Raw genomic sequence first — 21,139 nt, forward strand, 5'->3', positions numbered from 1 at the left:
TACAAGGATGCAAGCTGTAGGCAGGGCACATGGCTTCACATTTGGAACCTTAACCCAAGTTGTACATCCCTTCAGTGCTTGATGGAGTTTTACCACACAGGGTTTGACAAGAGTTCTCTGCCCCAGAATCTCTCCACTGGATGAATATCTTCCCAATATAACTATCACCTATCCTCCAAAGCACTTACAATCCCTCCCAGCTTGCTATCGTCTGCAAACTTTATAAGTATACTCTCTAAGCCATTATCTAAGACCCTGATGAAGATATTGAACAGAACCAGACCCAGAACTGATCCCTGGGGGGTGTCACACATTTGGTGTTTTGCAGACCAGAAACCTTTTCCTATGAGCCTCAGGTGTCAATTCAAGCTTAATCAGTAGAGCCTTTTTGAATTGTTCATAGTCGCCAGTATCATCAACTCCATCCATCTGGCTATATGCCTCTATCACAGTGGGACCGAGTAAGGGGGTGACGACTTTGGTGTCGGTCCACAGGATCAACCTAGTTCAAACTGCAAGCCTTCTCAAAGGCAGTGAGATAGTCATCTATATCCCTCCCACACCTTACATTGGCGTCACAGTTTGGTAAGTAGGCTTCCCCTGGTCTCTCTAATGAGTGCAACATCACACCTTTAGTTAAACAAGTACAGCTTTTCATTTAGACCAAGCCCACATGGATAATGCTTTGCATCCAGTCCCCTCCCATCCCTAGGATAATGTAAAAAAAAAAACCCGAAATGGATGATGTTTCTCCCCTAAATTTTCAAAAATAAACATTTCTCCAGTTTGTCCAGGCCAAGGCACCAAACATCCCGAAGGCCATGTGACCAGCTGCATGAATTCAGAACTGCCCTTGGCAGAGAACTATAAGGAGGTCAGTCCCTAGCCTTGGGAATCACTTTCCTTCCCATGTCACAGCAGTTACAATGGCTGGTGCCAGCAGCAAGGTCCCTGCTTCCTAGGCCCTACAGTGGGGCTCAGGGGAGGCCTCAGAGGGTACGTCTACACTACACTACATTGTAATTCCAGGTCTATGGGACCTGGGCTTGCAGACTCAGTTTCCAAGCCCGGGCTTGAACACCCACACTACCCTGTAAAGCTGTGTTTACACCCGAGTCTGATGTGCTAACACATCCACACGGCACTATGCAGCCCTTCTAACTCGGGCCTGTGGTTTGCGCGGCATCCACACAGCAAAACAACAGGGCTTGTACACCTAAATCACAACGAGCCTGGGGCCCTGACCCGCCCCGCGGCAGCACAGCCCTAGGACCCAGGGCCTGAGTCAGACGATGTGTGCCCTAGCGGAAGGCGGCTCGGGCTCAGCCCTGGGCAGAGGGGCGCAGTGTGGACAGACCCAGGAAGGAGGAGGGGAGTTGGGCGGGTGAGGAGAGGGCCGGGAGGGAAGCGACTGGCGGGCGGGAAGCCCCGCGGGCGGTGCGGCAGGGCGGTGTACTGGGAGGAGCGGGCGGCGGCCTCTCCCCAGCCCCGAGGCCGGAGCCGTCCTAGCTTCCCCCGCCGCCCCGCGCGGGTCTCCGGCTCCTCCCCGCCAGGCGGGGCCGGGGAGCGCAGGGAGATGATGTCAGCTCCGAGCCGGGCCGGGAGCGATGGGGCCGGGGCAGTGAGGGAGGAAGCCGGTCGCCGAGCAGTCGGGGGACGCGGCAGGCGGGCGAGCCCGCAGCGAGACGGAGCCGGCCCCGGTCTCAGCGGTGGCCCTGGCGGGCGGCGGGGACTCGACCCCGGGCGGCAGCGGCGGCGGCATGTCGGGCCAGAGCGCGGTGAGCGACCCCCAGCACGCCGCCCGCCTGCTGCGGGCCCTCAGCTCCTTCCGCGAGGAGAGCCGCTTCTGCGACGCGCACCTGGTGCTGGAGGGCGAGGAGATCCCCGTGCAGAAGAACATCCTGGCGGCCGCCAGCCCCTACATCAGGTGAGGGGGCTCCAGGGGCGGGCCGGGAGCGGGGGCCTGGGGCACGGGCCGGGGTGTTGGTGAGGGAAAGGGGCAGCGCCGAGGCGGCTGCATAACGTGGGCGCTCACGCCCTGACTCCGCGTCAAGACCCTCAGCTCCCTGAGGCACCTGCCCACGGCCCCCCTCGGCGGAGGCAGGTGAGCCCCGGGCGAGCCCGTTGCCCCGCGGGAAGGGCGGCAGGCACAGGGGCCATGCAAAGCGCAGGTTCTTCTCCCCGGAAAGTAAGTTCAGCCCAGTGCGCCAGCCTTGCAGTGCCTGGGCACTTGCTGTGAGTGTGAGGGCTCTGCCAATTCCCCGCCCAGCCCCTCTATTCCTAGGAAGCCGCCAGTAAATTGATACAGGAAGCCTGATTTTTGTTTTGTTTACCAGCATTATTTATTTAAGTGCCTATCCACTTGTTTCCATTACAACCTGGCAAACACGATCTCAGCTGGGGAGAGAAATTTTTATTTTTGAAAATTAAGGGGAGAAACATCATGCGTTTAGCTTTTTCCCAAGAGGAAATAATTAGACGGTAGGGTTTGTGTGTGTGTGTGTGTGTGTACTTGTGGTCATATAACTTAAAACAAAAAAGCTTTTGTTTTTAAGGAGGAAATCTAATTGCCCTTGGTATTTTGGAGACAAGTTGTAAACAGCTGAGATGGAAGTTTCACAATCTGCTGTATAGATATGCTGTCAATGAAATCTAAGGCTTTTAATACTTTCCCGAGTGTGTACTTCTACCCTTCCAAAGAAAGAGCTGCTACAGTCTAGCGATCAAAACATACAAAAATATGCTTTATAAAAGAAAAGTTTAACTTGACCAATTCTGCAATTCAAGCTGATTAAAATTATGTAACTGAGTGTTTGTAGACTGATCTGAAATGCCTGTGGCGGAAAAATGATATTCTGTTGCATTAACTCATGCCTTTATTATGAGGTTATTTGTTTGTTAAACAGAAAATGTCCCAAACTATTACACTCTGAATACATTTCCCAGACCTGAAAAAGAGTTCTGTATAAGCTGTAGATCTTGTCTCTCATATCAACAGACATTGGTCCAATAAAAGATAGTACCTCATCCACTATTGTCTCTTCCAAACTACTTAGGCATGATTTAAACCAACAAGCCAGGAAAACAGAAGTTAATACTGAGTGGTAGGGAGATTATGAAACTAAAGGACACTGTTTCAGTATGGTTTGTTGTTCTCAATAGTATGTACTTTGTATAGTGCTCTCAGAGCAATGCACATATGTTGAGTAATTTCATCTTTATAAATGATGGGTTTATTGTCTGTCAGATGCCCTAAACAAAGTCAGCACTCTAGGATTGGTTATTTGCTTTTTGTAAATTCATATGACAGTTTGGCTCTTCCAGAGTTTGTAAACTAGTCATTATCCTGCTTCACTCTTGATTTAAAGATTTTTTTTTTTAAAAAAAAAGCTTGATTTAGCATTAAATGTATTGCCTGTGTCACAGATGATGTCAGATGTTTTATTTCTGGCAATATGTAAGCTTCCAGCAGACACTTATTGGATCTGAAATACACCTATTTTAACTTTAAAACTTAAACACAGTATGAATGGGCTGCTTCTTTCTTTGTACAAAATTTTGCAGTTCTCTTACCCTAACAATATAATGGAATGTTCTTTGGATCTCACCAGATATACCATAGGCTAGTCTGCATTGGGAAAACTGGCTGTTGTTGGCAATGGGTGTCAGCAACAGGTACAACCAATACTGTGGTGAACACAGTTTAACTGCAGTGTAGGACAGGACAGACAATAGTCAACACAATCCTGGTTTCTGAATTGGTGCTGAACAATTTGTTCTAGAATGTGCTCACAATTAAACCATAATTACACTGGGTTCAGGTGCAGCCATTGTTAGCAATGGGAAACTCTCCTAGTGTAGTCAAAGCTTAAGAATCTAATGATGTGACAATTTTGCCTTTGATGGCAGGATATTTACAGTACATGGCAGTGTGTGACTGAGAGTACATGAACTAAAAATGATTTCCATAGATTATTTTTTAAACATTTTAAAGGATTGTTCCACTGTTAGCAGGTGGCAAATGTTTAATTCTCTCCTTGTACCTGAAGAGGCAGTATATGGCCAAGTATTATTAAAGTAAATCCCAAATGATGGCAGGCCTCTTTTAATACTTGGGTACTTGCTCAGATCCACTCCAGTTATATTTGCCTATAAAAGATGCTATGATCATCTGCATAGATTGGGCTAGATGTAGATGACATGTGCAGTTGAGTACTTTCTGGGAAGTACATGCGTGATGGTTGCTTGAACGTAATCAATCAGGCAATACTACTTGGTTGTAGGCTTCAGTTTAATTGAGTACAAGTTTACAAACTGTTTGAAGTTGTTACACATAAATGAACCCACACTCACTGAAGATGAGCATCTTGGAACAATGCTGTGCATCATATATTGTACATGTCAGAACTTTACTAAATGCCTAAGGGAGACTACGTGCATCAGCCCTCGGAATTAAGGGCATGTCTTTGCTGCCCCACAGTTCGGACTACCGAGATGTGAATAGCAATGTGCACCAATGTGCTGCATGTTAACATAGTCCTATTCAAACAGGGCTATGTTCATGTGAACTAGGAACCTTTTGATGTGTGCCTGCTGCATCCACATGGGGGAGTTACAGTGCAGCACTTTGGTGCTGACTTCTATTTACACCCCTGTAGACCAAACTGTGGGGCAGTGTAGACATGCCTTAAAATACATTGTTTTATTTGGGTTAAGGAAAAATGCATTCTAGAAATTGTTTCCCTTCAGTATTCATGGCAACTCTAAACAGATTTCAGATAGTACTGTATTTTCAAATATCGTATTATAGCTTCAACATGCATAGCAATTAAAACTAAATAAAAATATACAAAATGAAACAGCCACCAACTATATAACTTTTAAATCTGACTTCATGATTATTTCTGTAGTACTTTTACTTCTGCATGATAGTGGAGAGACCAAAAAAGAACTATTCCCTACTCACTCAACTTAAATGCTAATGCCCTGATCTCTGCAAGAGCACAAGGATTTGCTGTGTGGGTTGACTTTCAGGACTGGGGCCTAAAGTTAGATGTGACACACAGTGGGATAAGAAGAGAGAGGGTATAGAAAACAGGTGACAGTGAAAGAAAATTAGATGTATAAATAACAACAAGCATTTTATCCATTTTTTTTAATGTCAACATTAAGGGAGAGAGGTCAGTGATAGAAAGGCTAATCAAAGAAATGAGTTTGAAATCAGTGTGAGTAATGTGGGTAGGATTTGGCCCAATATTTTAATGCCTTGTTGCCAACTGAATATTTCTTAGAATTACTTATTTTTGTTAGTATTTTAGATAGTTCCCAGTAGGATTTGAAGTTAATGCCTTACTGAGGTTATTAGGCTGCCGAGAGGGGTTTAGAGAGATCATATTCTTGCAAGGCTGGTTTAACCAGGGTAACAGTGTATCTATTTACATTAAGTACGCTACTTTTGCAATTGAAAAACCCATACTTCTTTTTAACTAAAAGATTAGAGTTATTGATTGATACCTTAAGATCAATTTGAGATGCTCTCTATGGAAGAAAAAAATTAATATCATGCATTTTGAGAGCACATGAACTGCACCCATGGATATGTGCTAGAAGAGTTAAGGTTACTCAAGCACAAATCCCACCTTCACAAGGAACTTGCTAATTAAAAATAACTTTCATTGACATATCTTAACAATCCAATATCATGTTTCTCTCACCTTCCTATTCTTTTCAGTAATTCCCTTGGGCTTCCAACATATAACCAACCATAATACAGATACCAGGTTCCTCCAAACCAAACTCTGAGATACAACTGTAATTTTGCCCCTTCCCCCCCCCATCCACTTTTTACCCATGCTGCTCATCTCCCTATTTCCACCCTTCTCCCTGCCTCCTGTACTCTTCTCTTTTTCTTATCCCAGCTGTCTAGCCTGACTCCCTGACTTCTCAGGGTCTTTAGTTGAGCAAAAGTGGTAAGGCAGGGAACTGGCATTGGAGAACAGAAGTGTCCCGCAGAACTTGACAGTTCAGTAGTTTTTCCTTTCAGATGAAATAGGTCATGGCAACTAAGGGAATTAATTACCTCTTCGAATCTAAAGATAAAATTTAGGAAGTAGCCTGTGACTGAGATGTTATGGGACTGTGTGTATGTGTGAAATGTAGAATGTCTAAAAGCAAGGCAAAAAACAGCTTAAAAATAATGTGAGGTCATCTTTATGCATCATAAAGGAGTGGTAAAGTTAAAGCGATTTTATTACTTTACTCTGTAGCTCATCTTCACCTTTTATATAGGTGCCGTGAACATTATTCCCATTTATTGTTGTGTAAACCGTATTAATTTTTAAATGGTACTGCATTTCTGAGATCTGCTTGTTGTTTGCTAAATTTGGTGTCTGCAAGATATTCTGGAGCTTGAAGTCATCCAACTTAAGCCTAGACTAAGGATTCTAAATGAGGCCTTGTTTGTCTGTCTTGAGAACTCAGTACCAGACACCATCTCCTAGGTCTCAACACAATATGGGTTCACTTCACTTCCATGTATAGGTCCCAGTTTAAGGTTTAGAATTAATGAAACTATTCTAGAACCTTACCTTGGCCAGGAAGAAGTGGGTGGGTGATTACTCTTGGGAAATCAGATTTGTACTTATCCAGTATGTGAGATGGTACTTTAAATGTAACCAAATTGGGAGGAAGTAGAGATAATCATTAGAGCACAGGAGTCAGACAGGAGTTTTTGTTTCTATTTCTTGCTGTATCACATGCACTGAAACCTTGGGCAAGTCATTGGTGGTCAAATTTTCCAAAGCTGTGTACTATCTGCCCAAATCAGCATGTAAATACTTAGGTTAGGGTGTGTGAGAGAGAGACAGAGAGAGGCTCAGCTCACGCCCAGCCACCCCCTCAGAAAATCCCATGCGTCTGTATATATGCTGATGCACTGACATGGCTACAGAGAGAGGTGCATGGCCTGTTTTTAGATTTGCATGGGGATTGCTTAGACTGATAGTTGTGAATCAGGCACATGTATGTCAGGAGACACAGATGAGTTGGTTTCCCACTGATCCTCTGACAGATGGGTTACCCATTGCAGTTAAAAATGGCAGCTGCTGAAGGAAAGGAAAGAAGGGTCTGGCAAATACACAGCAATTCTGAAACTGCACAGGCTTACCATACAGAAGGTCTACATTTGCTAGTTGCTATCTGCCTTTGCTTCCCATGTGGACACCCATATTGCATTAGCTGGGATGCAAGTAAAAGAAATCTGCTTAATCCATAAATGTTTGTTGGCTGAAGTGGCAGTAAGGTCTTCACTGCTGAGTTGTCCTGGGGGCCTGTCATGACTCTTTCGTCCAATCATGTTTGTAATACTATGAGGGCAGGGAGACTGGGTGAGTGCTTCCAAAGGCACTTTATACATGCTCATATTTATCTGGTGCCACATCACTAGGCTTGAGCAGAGGAGAATTACAGCATACCATTTTGCACCCTCTAGAAGTGGTCCTTTTGATATCTTGACTTGTCGAAAGGGACTCTGTTACACAACCCAGGGAAAGTGAATAGAGCTAGGTCTATACTGCTGGTTAGGGATGTGATGGCTTCTTATAACATTTTTATACTGGCAGAAGCTCTAGTGTAATAATAATAATAATACCTACCCCTTTCATAGGGTTTTTCATCATTAATTCTCAAAGTGCTGTACCAAATGAATCAGTATCATTATCTCCATTTTACATATGAGGGAAACTGAAGCACAAGGAGGTGAAGTGACTTGCCCAAGGTCACCCAGTGGGCCAGTGGCAGAGAAAGAAATAGACTCCAGGTCTCCTGAGTCCCAATCAATACTCTAACTCGGGGTGTCAAACTCAATTTACCTTAGGGCCAGTGGCAGTCCTTAAATCCTCCCAGTGGACCAATGTCACTCATGCCACCCAGAACCTGCCTCCCAAAAACCCTGTCCCCCCAAAAAACTCCACCCCCCACCTGCCTAAGGCTCTGGGATGGAGTTTGGATGGGGGAGGAGGTCTGAGGTAGGGGATTGGGGTACAGGCTCTGGGAGGGAGTTTGGGTGCAGAAGGGGTGAGAGATTGGGCTCTGGGAGGGAGTTTGAGTGGAGGAGGGGGTCTGGGGTGCAGGCTCTGGGATGGAGTTTGAGGTCTGGGGTATGTGTAGGGAGGAGGTGCTGGCTCTGGGAGGGAGTTTGGGTGGGGGAGGGGGTCTGGGGTGAGGCTCAGGGAGGGAGTTTGGGGGCAGGAGGGGATGTGGGGACCGGGTGCAGGATCTGGGAGGGAGTTTGGGGGCGGGAGGGGGTGCAGGCTCTGGGAGGGGGTCAGGGGTGTGGTGCTTACCTGGGGCTCCAAGGCAGGGCGGGCCGGGGGACGTCCGCGTACTTCTGCCCCCATGCACCACCCCCGCAGCGTCCCATTGGCCGCAGGGGTGCTCGGGCCAGAGGCAGCGCTTGGAGGCACAACCCTGCGCCGCCCCTGGGCCGCAGGGAGAGGCCGGCAGCCACTGGAGCGAGCAGGCAGATGCCGCTCAGCTCCGCTGCGCTGCCGGGGCCCCTGAGGGGGGAGCGCTCAGGGGCAGCAGGTGGGGCCAAGGGAGAGACCCGGCCCCAAAACTGCTGGAGCCCCGCGGGCCACATTGGGTAGGCTCGCGGGCTGCAGATGGCCCGCGGGCTGGGAGTTTGAGACCCCTGCTCTAACCACTAGGATTCCCTGCCTCCCGTCAGGGAACTGGTATAAGCTATACCAGCAAAAGCATTCTTGGCTGGTGGTTTTACCATAATTTTCAATGTGCATACCTAAATCTTTGAAAATTGTAACTGTCTTACATGTGCAGAACAACAAGGGCCTGCAAAGGCCTACAAACAGTGCTGTGTGCTTGCATGAGACTCATTGAAAACATAACCCTTACCCCCTCTGGGCCTCATTTTCTCCATCTGTATAATTGCAATAATAATGCTTTTCTATTTCACAATACTGTTGGGGCTGTTTACATTAATATTTGCACTTATATTGTATCTTTCCTCACAGGATCTTAAAGCACCTTACAAAGTTATTTCTGTCCTTGAGTGGTGTGAACTCTTTTGCCTTTTTTAAAAAAGTGACATTCAGTAGGTAACATGCAAAGATTATCTGTCTAACTTGGGTAATAGTGGTTTAAAGAGAACACTATTTGCACTGGGCTAGACAGTTGGATACATCTTCACTGCAGTTAACTCAGGCTGTTACTTGGGTGTTGCCCCTTGGCCCCCACTTGTCCACACACACAACCCTCTCACCTGAGTTTAGTGATGCTTTAAATTCTGGGTTAGCTAGTCTGACGGGGGATGTAGGTTAGTGCTCAGGTGCCACTTTCACTCAGGTTAGTAACTGGTCCACTTTGCACTGAGGACAAAGAATAAATCACTTGAGTGCTGATAGTCCTCCAGTGCCTTCCCACAATTGCTCCCATGTACCCAGAAGGACAAACAAGTTCTTCCACAATTCACTGGGGAAATTATACAGCAGCTCAGCTTACTGCATGCAGCACATGGGATGTGACCCAGAAACCTAGCAACACACATGTGATTGCAGCACTGAGGATGCAGTAAATTGATTTGGGATGTGCCTTATGGCTGCTAACAACTGATCTAGGCTGACCTGGGTGCCAAGCACCTGAATTGACTGCAGTGAAGACATAGCCTAGGAGACTTAAAATGATCCTCTCTTAGGATCAAATCAATTCATTTCTTTTATGGTAGACCTTGCTGTGTTTATGCCTGTGTGGATTATTGTTAACAAAGAAAAAATTTTAGGTCATATTTATAGATAAAATAAGCTTTATTATACAGTCAGTGCTTTGAAGGGTTAAGTATTGTATTTGAAATTAAATTTAGACTTTCAGCTACATGGATGTGTTTGAAAACGAAGGACAAAAACTGTTGCTGTGCTTAGGTGCAGCAGACGTATGCACATGGTGCTATTACTAAGTAATCTCCTAATTTAGTAATGTATCTATTACCACATCTTACTTTTTCTCTAGTAATCTAATTTGGTTTGTCTCCGGTACAATAATCTTGTATATGTAAAAATAAGCGCACAGTATTTTTCAACGTATTTAAAATTAACTCTAACCCCATACTCATGGAAATAGCTTTCAGGCAAACAAATACTGTAGTTTATTTATATATTTTTGGTCATGTGCAAACTTCTCCATTCAAAACTTGAGACCAGCTCATCTCATGGAGGCTCTTAAATAAAACAAGCCTTGAAACTAACAAGATGTTTGCTGCCTTTAGGCAGTTCGCGCTGCCTGTGTTGTATTCCTTCCCTTATCCTGTGTCAGTCTTGTCTATTTAGACTATAAACTCTGAGGGGCAGGGACTGATTACTATTCTGTTTGTGCAGTGCCTAGTACCCTGGAGCCCATAGGCACTACTGTAATACACATTATTAACAATAAACAACCTTAGGATGTTAACCTCTCTCTGTCAACATTTAACTGAACTGAATTTGAATTGGAGACCAACTGTGAAAGGCTTTGTGTCACATTATTAATCCCCCAAAAGAACAGGAGTACTTGTGGCACCTTAGAGACTAACACATTTATTAGAGCATAAGCTTTTGTGGGCTACAACCCGCTTCTTCGGATTGTAGCCCACGAAAGCTTATGCACTAATAAATTTGTTAGTCTCTAAGGTGCCACAAGTACTCCTGTTCTTTTTGAGGATACAGACTAACATGGCTGCTACTCTGAAACCTATTATTAATCCCATGTTTCCATGGGGGGGGAGGGATAGCTCAGTGGTTTGAGCATTGGCCTGCTAAACCCAGGGTTGTGAGTTCAATCCTTGAGGGGGCCACTTAGGGATCTGGGGCAAAAATATGTACTTGGTCCTGCTAGTGAAGGCAGGGGGCTGGACTCGATGACCTTTCAAGGTCCCTTCCAGCTCTAGGAGATAGGATATCTCCATTATTATTATTATTATTATTATTTATTATCTATCCTAAGTACTATTGATTTACAGCGTTTTGATTTGTTGTTGTGGAGTCTGTGAGAAGACAGATGACTAAAATGTCTTACTCACTGTATACATTTAGTTCTAAGCATTGCTTAACACTGGACTTAATAATCAAGTGCTCTTCAAAATCAGTCCTAGAATTTATGTAAGATTTTAATTAGGAAAATAATATAACAGCCACAATATCATTTGTCATACAGCATTTATTGGCTAATAGAAGTGTTGTCTTTTTTTCTTCATGCTGCTGGAACCTTCTCTCTGCTTTTATTTGTTTAAATTTCCCTTTGTTCAGTTTCTCTCTGCAATTACAAAAAGTTTCTATAGATGTTTCATAAACATTTCTATTTGAAAACAGTCTCCTTAACTCAGGGGTTCTCAAACTAGGGGTAGGGACCCCTCAGGGGGTTGTGAGTTATTACATGGGGGGTCATGAGCTGTCAGCCTCCACCCTAAACCCTGCTTTGCCTCCAGCATTTATAATGGTGTTAAATATATAAAAACATGTTTTTAATTTATAAGGGGGGTCGCACTCAGAGGCCTGCTATGTGAAAGGGGTCACCATTACAAAAGTTTGAGAACCACTACTTTAACTGAATGAGACTGTGACATTAATAATGAAGTAATTTAATGCAAAATGCTGCTGTAGTTAAAGTTGCGGAAACACTCTTGATGCAAGGCATTAGTTTTATCAGTACATGTCAGAAAAAACAACTTTAGGGACTGAAATTTCCTATGCTTACCCTCAGTCCAAAGTTGAACTCCCACCCTTCCTTTCAGCTCAGCTACCTTTTAATTACATACCCACAAACCATGATGTACAATGGTAACACATGCTTCAATGTGCAGGGATTGAAGCCATTCTATAGTCCAGGGGTGGAAAGCTAGTTTTCACCTGAGCTTCAATCTTCTTTACCAATCTCCCTGAAATGGCACATACTTTTAAAACTACTTTTGTGATTTATTCCAAACTTCCTAGAAAAATTCTACCCTGAGATGCAGTAATTGGGAGAAATCCTGGCCCCACTGAAGTCAGTGAAAAAATTCCTATTGACTTAAATGGAGTTAAATTTTCAAGCATGGTGTTTAAGAAGTATCTGAGTTGTTGACTTTCTGAAAAACTTTCTAACTTTCGTTTGGTTTACCATATCCTAAAAAATAGCTTGGCCTAGAAACTCAATGTGTCTGGTCTTCCTGAGAAGTGTTTTTTAAGAGCGTGTTTATTTGGATGGGAGCATGGTGGAACATAATGATCTATATAAAATCCGATTGTAATGGAGTATACAGTGCTCATGCTAAGGTTGATAAGGAAGATGTTAATTAGGGGCTTGTTAAAGCAGGACTATACAAAGAAGGCCTCATTGGCAGAAATTTAGGTGCCTAAAGGCCTTTAAGTGCCTAGGCTATTGGACATCAGCTAAGCAGGGTTTTAAGAATCTAAATTTTGGACTTAAGTGCCTAAATCCCTTTGTGGCGCTAACTCATTTTGATTTTACACAAAAAGTTGTAATTCTAAAGAGACAGAGGTCGCTACAATATGAGTGTCTACTAATCAGTCATCTTTCATACTAAACACAATCAATTCTAAAAATATATATTTACAGCTCAAGTCCTTAAGAATGCAGAGCCATAGAACTGGTGAAGGTCTGTGCAATATCCTAGATCAGGGTTCGGCAACGTTTGGCACGCAGCTCGCCAGGGTAAGCACCCTGGCGGGCCGGGCCAGTTTATTTACCTGCTGACGCGGCAGGTTTGGCCGATCGCAGCCCCCACTCGCCGCCGTTCGCTGTCCCGGGCCAATGGGGGCGGCGAGAAGTTGCACGGGGGAGGGATGTGCTGGCTGTGGCTTCCCACCAGGGTGCTTACCCTGGCGAGCCACATGCCAAACGTTGCGGACCCCTGCCCTAGATGCAGAGTTGGTTGAATTGATAAACTTGATTTTGTTTTCATTGGCCTGTTCTACACATACAAAGAGACTATTTTCTTTATTTGGACAAGATAATTCAAATTTGAGAAACCAATTGAGAGTCAAATAGAACTCTCTTCTGGCTCCCTTCTCAGTTCAGACCAATTATTTCCTCCACTGTATGTTCTCCTTGATCTCAAACTCTCTTTCTACCACATTTCTATTTATGTAAATCAGCCTGTCACTACCCAGGAATTGTCATCCTGGATCAGATCACTGGTTTATAGTGTCTGGTATCCTTTCTTTGGAAGTTCCAGATGCCGTAGAGGAAAATGCAAGAAACCCTGTAGTGTACAGTTATGGAATAATAAGAGGGAAATCTGTTCCTAATCTCAAATAGTTAATGATAGGTTTAAATCCCGAGGCATGTGGGTTTATACCTTTTACAATTTTATCCTATCTAGTGTGACTGTAGCCATCTTTGCAAATATATACCCCTTTTTTGAATCCTTCTAAGTCTTGGCCTCAGTGGGTATGTCTATACAACAAAGAAAAACCCGGTGCCAGCTGACTCTGACTGTGGGGCTTTCATTGCTGTGTGGACTTCCGGGCTTGGGCTGGAGCCCAAGTCAGCTGGCATGGGTTTTTTCTTTGCTTCGCAGACATACCCAATATCTTGTGCCAGTGAGTTTGCACTGTGCCATGCTGGCTGTATGCATCATTGCCTTTGCTGAAATCCTCATCTGAGCTCCTTTTCTCCTTGATTGTCTCATCTTCCTTCCTCATAGCCTCCCAAGATCTCAGTTGTCCAGCTGTCGGCCTTCTCACATCTACAAAGGAGTGACATGATCATGCTGCCATCTTCACACTGTTTTACTGTTGTTGTTTTTTAATAATTGATTTTCATTTACACTGCTTCATCCCACAATTACTATAAAGGTTGGCTAAACTTTGCTGCTTTCTTCTTTCAGGTGCCATGGTGATGGGAATATATAAAGACCTGAAAAAATAGTTCTCTCTGGTAACTCATTAAGGCTAATGTTTTCCAATTATGATGATCTCATCAAGTCACAAGTTCTAAATTATTAGCAGGGACCTGCCACCTCATATTTTTAATATTTTTTTTATAATGTGTAGATTTAGCAACCCTAATCTGTAGTTGGTCTTGTTCCTTTCTAGTAGCTGTTGGTAATATGTTTGAGAGCAGAGTTAACAAATTGGCAGACAGTTTGTATTTCTAAGCAAGGCAAAGGCCCAGCTCTTGGTTAAGAGCCAAACTCCAGGAATGGCATCTGTGACGTTGTGCAGTCTATATGGTTTTATAAAAATATAAGTGAATATAATGTAACTGGGATATGCTTCAAGCAAAAGGTCTCTTGTAAGGTATCATTACAAAGCTCATAATCTACTGAGTGTGATCATCCTATTTGTAGAAATGTACCACTCTTGTATCTAAAACTAGAAATATAAACTATAACTCTGAGGGCCTATTGTAATTATGTAAAGTGTGGGCCATTAAGGATGGTTTGGAATCTTGATGACTCCCATTGTCTGCAGATGGCTGTATTTACCTGTGAGTCTTCCTGTATATGTAAAAAGAACAGGAGTACTCGTGGCACCTTAGAGACTAACAAATTTATTAGAGCATAAGCTTTCGTGGACTACAGCCCACTTCTTCGGATCCATACAGAGTGGAATAAATATTGAGGAGATATATATACACCCATACAGAGAGCATAAACAAAATCAAGTGGAGATGACAAAGTAGGCAAGTCATAGTTTCAAAATGATGCCTAATGCATATGGAAATGTTTTAGTAAGAGTCTGCAAGCTATTTTCAATTTCAAGTTGTTATGAAGTGGAAAGTTTCAGAGTAGCAGCCGTGTTAGTCTGTATCCGCAAAAAGAAGAACAGGAGGACTTGTGGCACCTTAGAGACTAACAAATTTATTAGAGCATAAGCTTTCGTGGACTACAGCCCACTTCTTCGGATGAAGTGGAAGTTAGGAAACATGAGTTATATAACAACCAAATTTAGGTGGCACCTGCAGCAGAATGGTGGCTTGAAGCTTTATAATTGAGATGCTAAGTTAAAGTTAACCAGAGAGAGATAATGACAACTAGTATTTTTTTATACTAGCTAAGCTGTTACCTGTTGAATAAAATTGTACGGGTTTTTGTATTTTATTTTTTTTATTCCTTTAGAATAGTTCAGTTCACTTTCCAAATGCGTTGTCATAAAAAGATTAAGGATTTTTAAAATGTGCTTCTTATATAAGAGGATGTGCCTTAAGCCTTATCTATGCTGCAGAATATACCTGTAGCTGAATTGGTTCTGATCACAGTTTAAGACAAGCTGTGATCAACCCTTTCAGATGCACCTGTTGTCACTAATGAGCATGTTTGTGGTTTTTTGTAGGGTGGACAAGGTTTTCTAGTTGGGATTAGTTATGATTCTCCCATCAGCAACCTGTGCAGCTAAATGAGTATAAACAACAAATGTAGACCAGGAAAATTGCAATTTGTACCAGTTGAGATTATCTAACTTTAGAACCAAGAACTGTTGCAAATTGTAGCTTCTTTGTCTATGCTTGGGTTTTGCATTGGAATAGCTACAGTAGTTTCTGCCCACTGATAAGGGTGGATAAAAAGAAGTGATTTTCTTGGGGAAAAAATCAAAATTTAATTTTTTATTTACATTGTATATTTTTTTATTTTATTTAAATTATAATTTTTCTTTTTAAAAAATGTTTTTAAAATCTGAATTACAAAATATGTTAAGGCTTTGATTTATTGTCTCTTAAAACATTTAAATAAATATGCTGAATCCCCATAAACCTTTATCAAAAACTTTAGTTAAAGGCTACTTCTCTAGTCTATAAAGAAAAATCAGGGGAAAACATCTAACTTTTGAGATCAAGCTTTATAAATATGTCACAATAGGTCATGTACTGTATTAAGGGTTTGATCCTGTGGGGGATCTAGAGGCTGTCCTACTGGGTGTAAGAGACTGTAAAACTCATCACAGGCATTGGGAGCCAACCTCTGATTCCAAGATACTACACCATCGGGATCATCCATTGAGCTCACCCCAGTCATCTCATGTGCCTATTTTATAGTCTCTCTCCCTAAGCTTTGCTTAGCTCAGTTCTCAAGTTGTGAATATTTATGATTCCACCCATCATTCACCATTTTCTAACATACTAAAAATGTATAGCCAATAAGAATTTGAAAATAGTAAGACATATAATGGCTTAAATAAATGTATATAGTTATAACATACCCTCCGAGGTAGCAAAAAAGATGTACTGAGTCTAATATGAAGGCTCTGTTTAGTTGTAAATCAACATGTTTTAGTAGTTATAGCAACCAATGAAAATGCATCTTTTTTTAGAAAATAACTGAAGAACAAATGGAAAGTTAACTAAAATGATTATTTAAATCAAGGCTTTCCACATGGGGATTTAAATAAATCCACCTTGCCACTGATGGCTAAAACCCAACTATAAACAAGGCCTCAGGATTGACTGGAGATTCTACTCCACACTGGCTGTAAATCCTAACTCCATTGACTGCAGCAGAATAATATCAGATTTATAGTGGGGCAAATGAAATCATGATCCAACACAATGCCTTTAAAACACAGTAAAATGAAGCAAAAAATTCCAGTGACATATACAAGTGGGGCCCTAACTTGGAAATGCTGATGGTGCTAGAAAAACATGCTGAGTGCTATGTTTTAACTGTCTCTGTGGCTGCTGTTTGAAGGAATTGTCTTGTTCCCCCCATAATATGCAAAAACGTAATTATCTAATTTTTAGCCAAACTTATTTTTTTCTATACTCTGAAAAGCTTTAAACTAAATGCAATCCTTTTTTTCTCCTCCTCCTTACAAAACAAAACCAAAACAATTCTCCTTCCCTCTCCCCCTTTTTTTTATTTTTTACACTGAGCTGTTGTCTGGATCATTTTGCCTTAGGATCTGACATTGCTCATTCTTTTCAGAGTACCTAAAAACCAAGTACGTAGGCAAAATATTTGGAAAGCTGGCACTCTCTACAGGGTGTGGTGAAGACAGATATCTTTCATGTGTGCTGCCAAAGGGCCGGGGTGTGACCTGAAAAATAAATCCTACTTGTTTCATTGTAACATGTATTTTGGAAGAGGGGGTGGGTGGCATTAAACTGCTTCATCATGTTTCTATGTCTGATCTATTTTATAATATGATCTAAAAAATTTTGCATGGGCAAAATTTCATCAAGAGGAAAGTGTTACAGCTATAAATCCAGACACGTTATCAAATGTCTAGCTTTTTTAATGGTAAAATTAAACAAGACTTAATTAGTGTTAATGTGGGGAGGTGGTGCTCTGATGGCTCATAAACCCATGTGTGGGACCTGAATTGGGAGGAGACCAAGGGCACGTCTTCACTACCCGCCGGATCGGCCGGTAGCAATCGATCTATTGGGAATCGACTTATTGCGTCTAGTGAAGACGCGATAAAATCGATCCCCGATGGCTCTGCTGTCGACTCCGGAAATCCACCGCGGCAAGAGGCGGAAGCGGAGTCGACGGCGGCGCGGCAGTGGTCAACTCGGCGCCGTCCTCACAGCCAGGTAAGTCGACCTAAAATACGCAACTTCAGCTACGCTATTCACATAGCTGAAGTTGCGTATCTTAGGTCGACACCTTCCGCCCCCCCCCTCCTCCCCCCCACGTAGTGTAGACCTAGCCCAAGTTAGTCTTAATTGTGTCTTGGCGTGAGTAGGTTTGTACCTAACTCTGCAGAGGAGGTTTCAATGCTTATTATTGATGGGGAGTCTGGAGTATTGCCTTGACATGTTCAAATCCCTCTAACTAGTATTGAGTAGAGCTCACTTTCTAATTTGGGATTGAGTCACTACCACAAACATGTTTTAGCTTTAGGCCAGGTCTACACTAGAAACTTGTCAGGATAGCAGTGTTGGTAAGGGATATTACTTTTTTTGACACTTCTGAACTGCCCAAAGTCCAAATGTAGATTCAGTTATACACCTCTACCTCGATATAATGTGACCCGATATAACACGAATTCGGATATAACTCAGTAAAGCAGTGCTCCGGGGGGGCAGGGCTGCGCACTCCGGCGGATGAAAGCAAGTTCAATATAACGCGGTAAGATTTTTTTGGTTCCTGAGGACAGCGTTATATCGAGGTAGAAGTGTACCAACAAAAATGTGCTTTTGCTTGTATAGTTTATTTTGTTCAGGGAACTGATATAAACTATACCAGCAAAAAAATCTCTTTTGTTGATCTAAGATGTGTCTATGCTAGGAGGGTTTGCTGGTCTAGCTATCGTTTAGTTATGGCTTAGTCTTTCTGGTGCAAAGTGTTTAATCCGGGAAGGAAGGTTCTTTTTTTTCAAGTGAGGAATTGTAGGTGTTTATTTTTTGTTTTTGTTTTTTTTTTGCCATCCTACAACAGCTTTGTAGGCATTTTTATGAAGCTGGGTGGTTTTCAATATGAGATAAAGTAGTTGAGAATTTGTTACTGTTCAATTTCAAAGGCGAAAGATTCATTTCTTATTGTAACCTATCAAAGGTAAAATAAAGGGGCAATGAAGACTGAGCCCCAGACTTCCTTATTGTAGCCAGTTGAGGTACACAAGAATAGGGCAGTACTCTTCAAAAAGGTTGAAATTGCATCTCTTTTTTTGAGAGTGTGGAGGCTTTGCAGACATAATATATATGTCTTCCACTTAGGCATTGTTTTTTTGTCATTGAGGAACATGCCAGCATTCTAAATGTTAAAACTGTATTATAACTGGTGTTACTACTATAGAAATATATACTCTTTATCTTGTTATTGTTCATTCACAATAAGTAAGCTATGCATTTTATTTATATTTATATATATATATATATAATATACTTTTTTTTTCCTTTCACAAATATGTCTGACTTGGTTGGATATTAGGGACACAAGGTGGGTGATATATCTTTTATTGGACCAACTTCTGTTGGTGAGCGAGACAAAGCTTTCGAGCCACACAGCACTCTTCTTTAGGTCTGGGAAAAGTATTCCCAGTGTCACGCACAATGGAAGGTGGATATGTCATTAAGTAAAATGTTTATTTCTGCATGTGCCTAGAAGGATCAAACTTACATTGGCCAAGAGTAATGTCACTTTGAGTTTTACTGGTTTCAAATGGTATGAATCTGCTGAAGTCATTTTATGCCCTTGGATGTGAATGTGTGGTTCTGGTCAACTTCAGACTTTGTCCTTAAACATGGGCCTTTTCTTTTCATCTGAAGTATTCCTATATGTATGTGAATTGTATATATTTAGTAAACAGCTGTCATTCTGTTTTTCATATTGTCTTACACAATGGATTTTAAGCTGACTAATAAAGATTGCATTTCCTTGAATAATGTAGAAGAGCAGATTCTGGATTTGCACATCTGATATCACACACTTTTTTTGCTCACTTTTTCAGATACCCTACATGCTCTGTGGCTTCCTAACAGGAAGATGGGATTTCATCATTTTATTTATTTATGGAAATCTATATATAATTGCACACACAACATTTTGTATTTCTTATTACTGAATGAATAGGAAGCAACTTCACGGTATTATACTGATATTAGAAATTCAACACTGTATTCAAATTTTAAGTGAAAGTAGGGAAAACAAATTCTCAAAATACCCTAATAAAATATGCTGTCAACCTGTTGCAAATTAAATGGTTTAAGAAAATAGGTTAAGAGGATTTTTTTTAAACTTTCTCCCTTATTTTTCTTCTACTCTTCCTCTTATAGAAATCTCTCTCTCCACTCCAGTTAGCAGGGCTCTTCTCCCCAGGATAACAGCAATATACTTTTGCATACATTGTTTTCAAAGGTGAATTTGGAGCAAGAGGCTGTACTTATTCCCAGGACATACAATGTAATAACAAATATGGCAGCTATTCTGGTGGGGGAAAAAACTTTATGCCCTGGAAGGGGAGGGCAAAGTTGAGAAGTGGACAAACAAAAACTCCACTTCACCCCTTCTTCCCTACCCTAATTCCCTTTTTACTGGTTGATACGATATTTTCTTTGCTGTTTTGATATGTTGGGTGGTTTTTTTGGGGGGGGGGGCGGCAAAGGGGGTTGCCTTGCATGTAAATCTTAATGTTCTATTTCCTTAAGATGAAATAAGAAAAGCTGAAGCAGCCTTCTCTGTTGATGCCAAACAGCTCCAAAGTTCGGAATATTGTATAGGAGCCAATCAGAGAAAACACCTTTGCCTATTCCCAAATTAGAGAATCAAACAACCAAACTGCAATTTTGTAAATCTCTGCATGCTGGGTTGCTGCTAATAACTGTCAGCCTCCCTAGTTACTTAGATATGTGTGACTATGCAGCAGGTATGCAACTCAGAATAAATCAGTGTCCTGGGAATTGTAATTAAGTATCTGCTATTCTACCATCTGTGTATACTTACTGGCTGAAACATCTCTATTTAAATAATTTCAAAATCTTACTTTTAAAATTAAATTATAGAAATTCACAGTTACGCAAAGCCCAACCTCCATACCTATACCTACTTTTTTTCCCACACACTGAAAACAAATAGAAATTTCAAGACCACTTTATCTCTCTATCACATAGCCTACTTTTAATCTTAATGTATTAACATTTTTGTGCTCACTGATGAAGAGAACCTGTCTAATGGATAGATAATGTGGTCTTATTGTTTCCAGTTGTCCTCAGGATAGAATATGGGGGTAGAGCAGGGGTCAGCAATGTTCGGCACGCAGCTCACCAGGGTAAGCACCCTAGCAGGCCGGGCCAGTTTATTTACTTGCTGACGCGGCAGGTTCGGCCGATCGCAGCCCCCACTCGCCGCGGTCCCCCGTCTCGGGCCAATGGGGGCGGCGGGAAGCGGCGCGGGCGAGGGATGTGCTGGCTGCGGCTTCCCTCCACCCCCATTGGCCCGGGACGGCGAACCGCGGTGAGTGGGGGCCGCGATCGGCCGAACCTGCCGCGTCAGCAGCTAAATAAACTGGCCCGGCCTGCTAGAGTGCTTACCCTGGTGAGCCGCGTGCCAAACGTTGCCGACCCCTGGGGTAGAGTTAAGATTGAAAGGGGTATATTCAGTGTGCATTTTCATGGTTCTGAATATACACCTCTACCCCAATATAATGCGACCCGATACAACACGAATTCGGATATAACGCGGTAAAGCAGTGCTCCGGGGGGGCGGGGCTGCGCA

General features: G+C 42.5%; 1 protein-coding gene across 2 annotated transcripts in view; it reads left to right on the forward strand.

The window, feature by feature from the left end:
• Nucleotides 1-1,622: 1,622 nt before the first annotated feature.
• Nucleotides 1,623-21,139, forward strand: part of GAN (gigaxonin) — a 44,428-nt gene continuing 24,911 nt past the window's right edge. Inside the window, exon 1 of one of the 2 annotated variants that reach the window (XM_005292315.4) lies at nucleotides 1,623-1,927. In XM_005292315.4, the coding sequence (XP_005292372.1) occupies nucleotides 1,761-1,927 (167 nt within the window). In that variant the 5' untranslated portion in view covers nucleotides 1,623-1,760. Of the gene's footprint in view, nucleotides 1,928-19,707; nucleotides 19,784-21,139 lie in introns of those variants that run through there. The other variant, XM_065567266.1, reaches the window with a different exon arrangement.

This window comes from Chrysemys picta, chromosome 14 (assembly GCF_011386835.1).
Source record: "Chrysemys picta bellii isolate R12L10 chromosome 14, ASM1138683v2, whole genome shotgun sequence".
In the NCBI taxonomy this organism is placed as follows: Eukaryota; Metazoa; Chordata; order Testudines; family Emydidae; genus Chrysemys; species Chrysemys picta.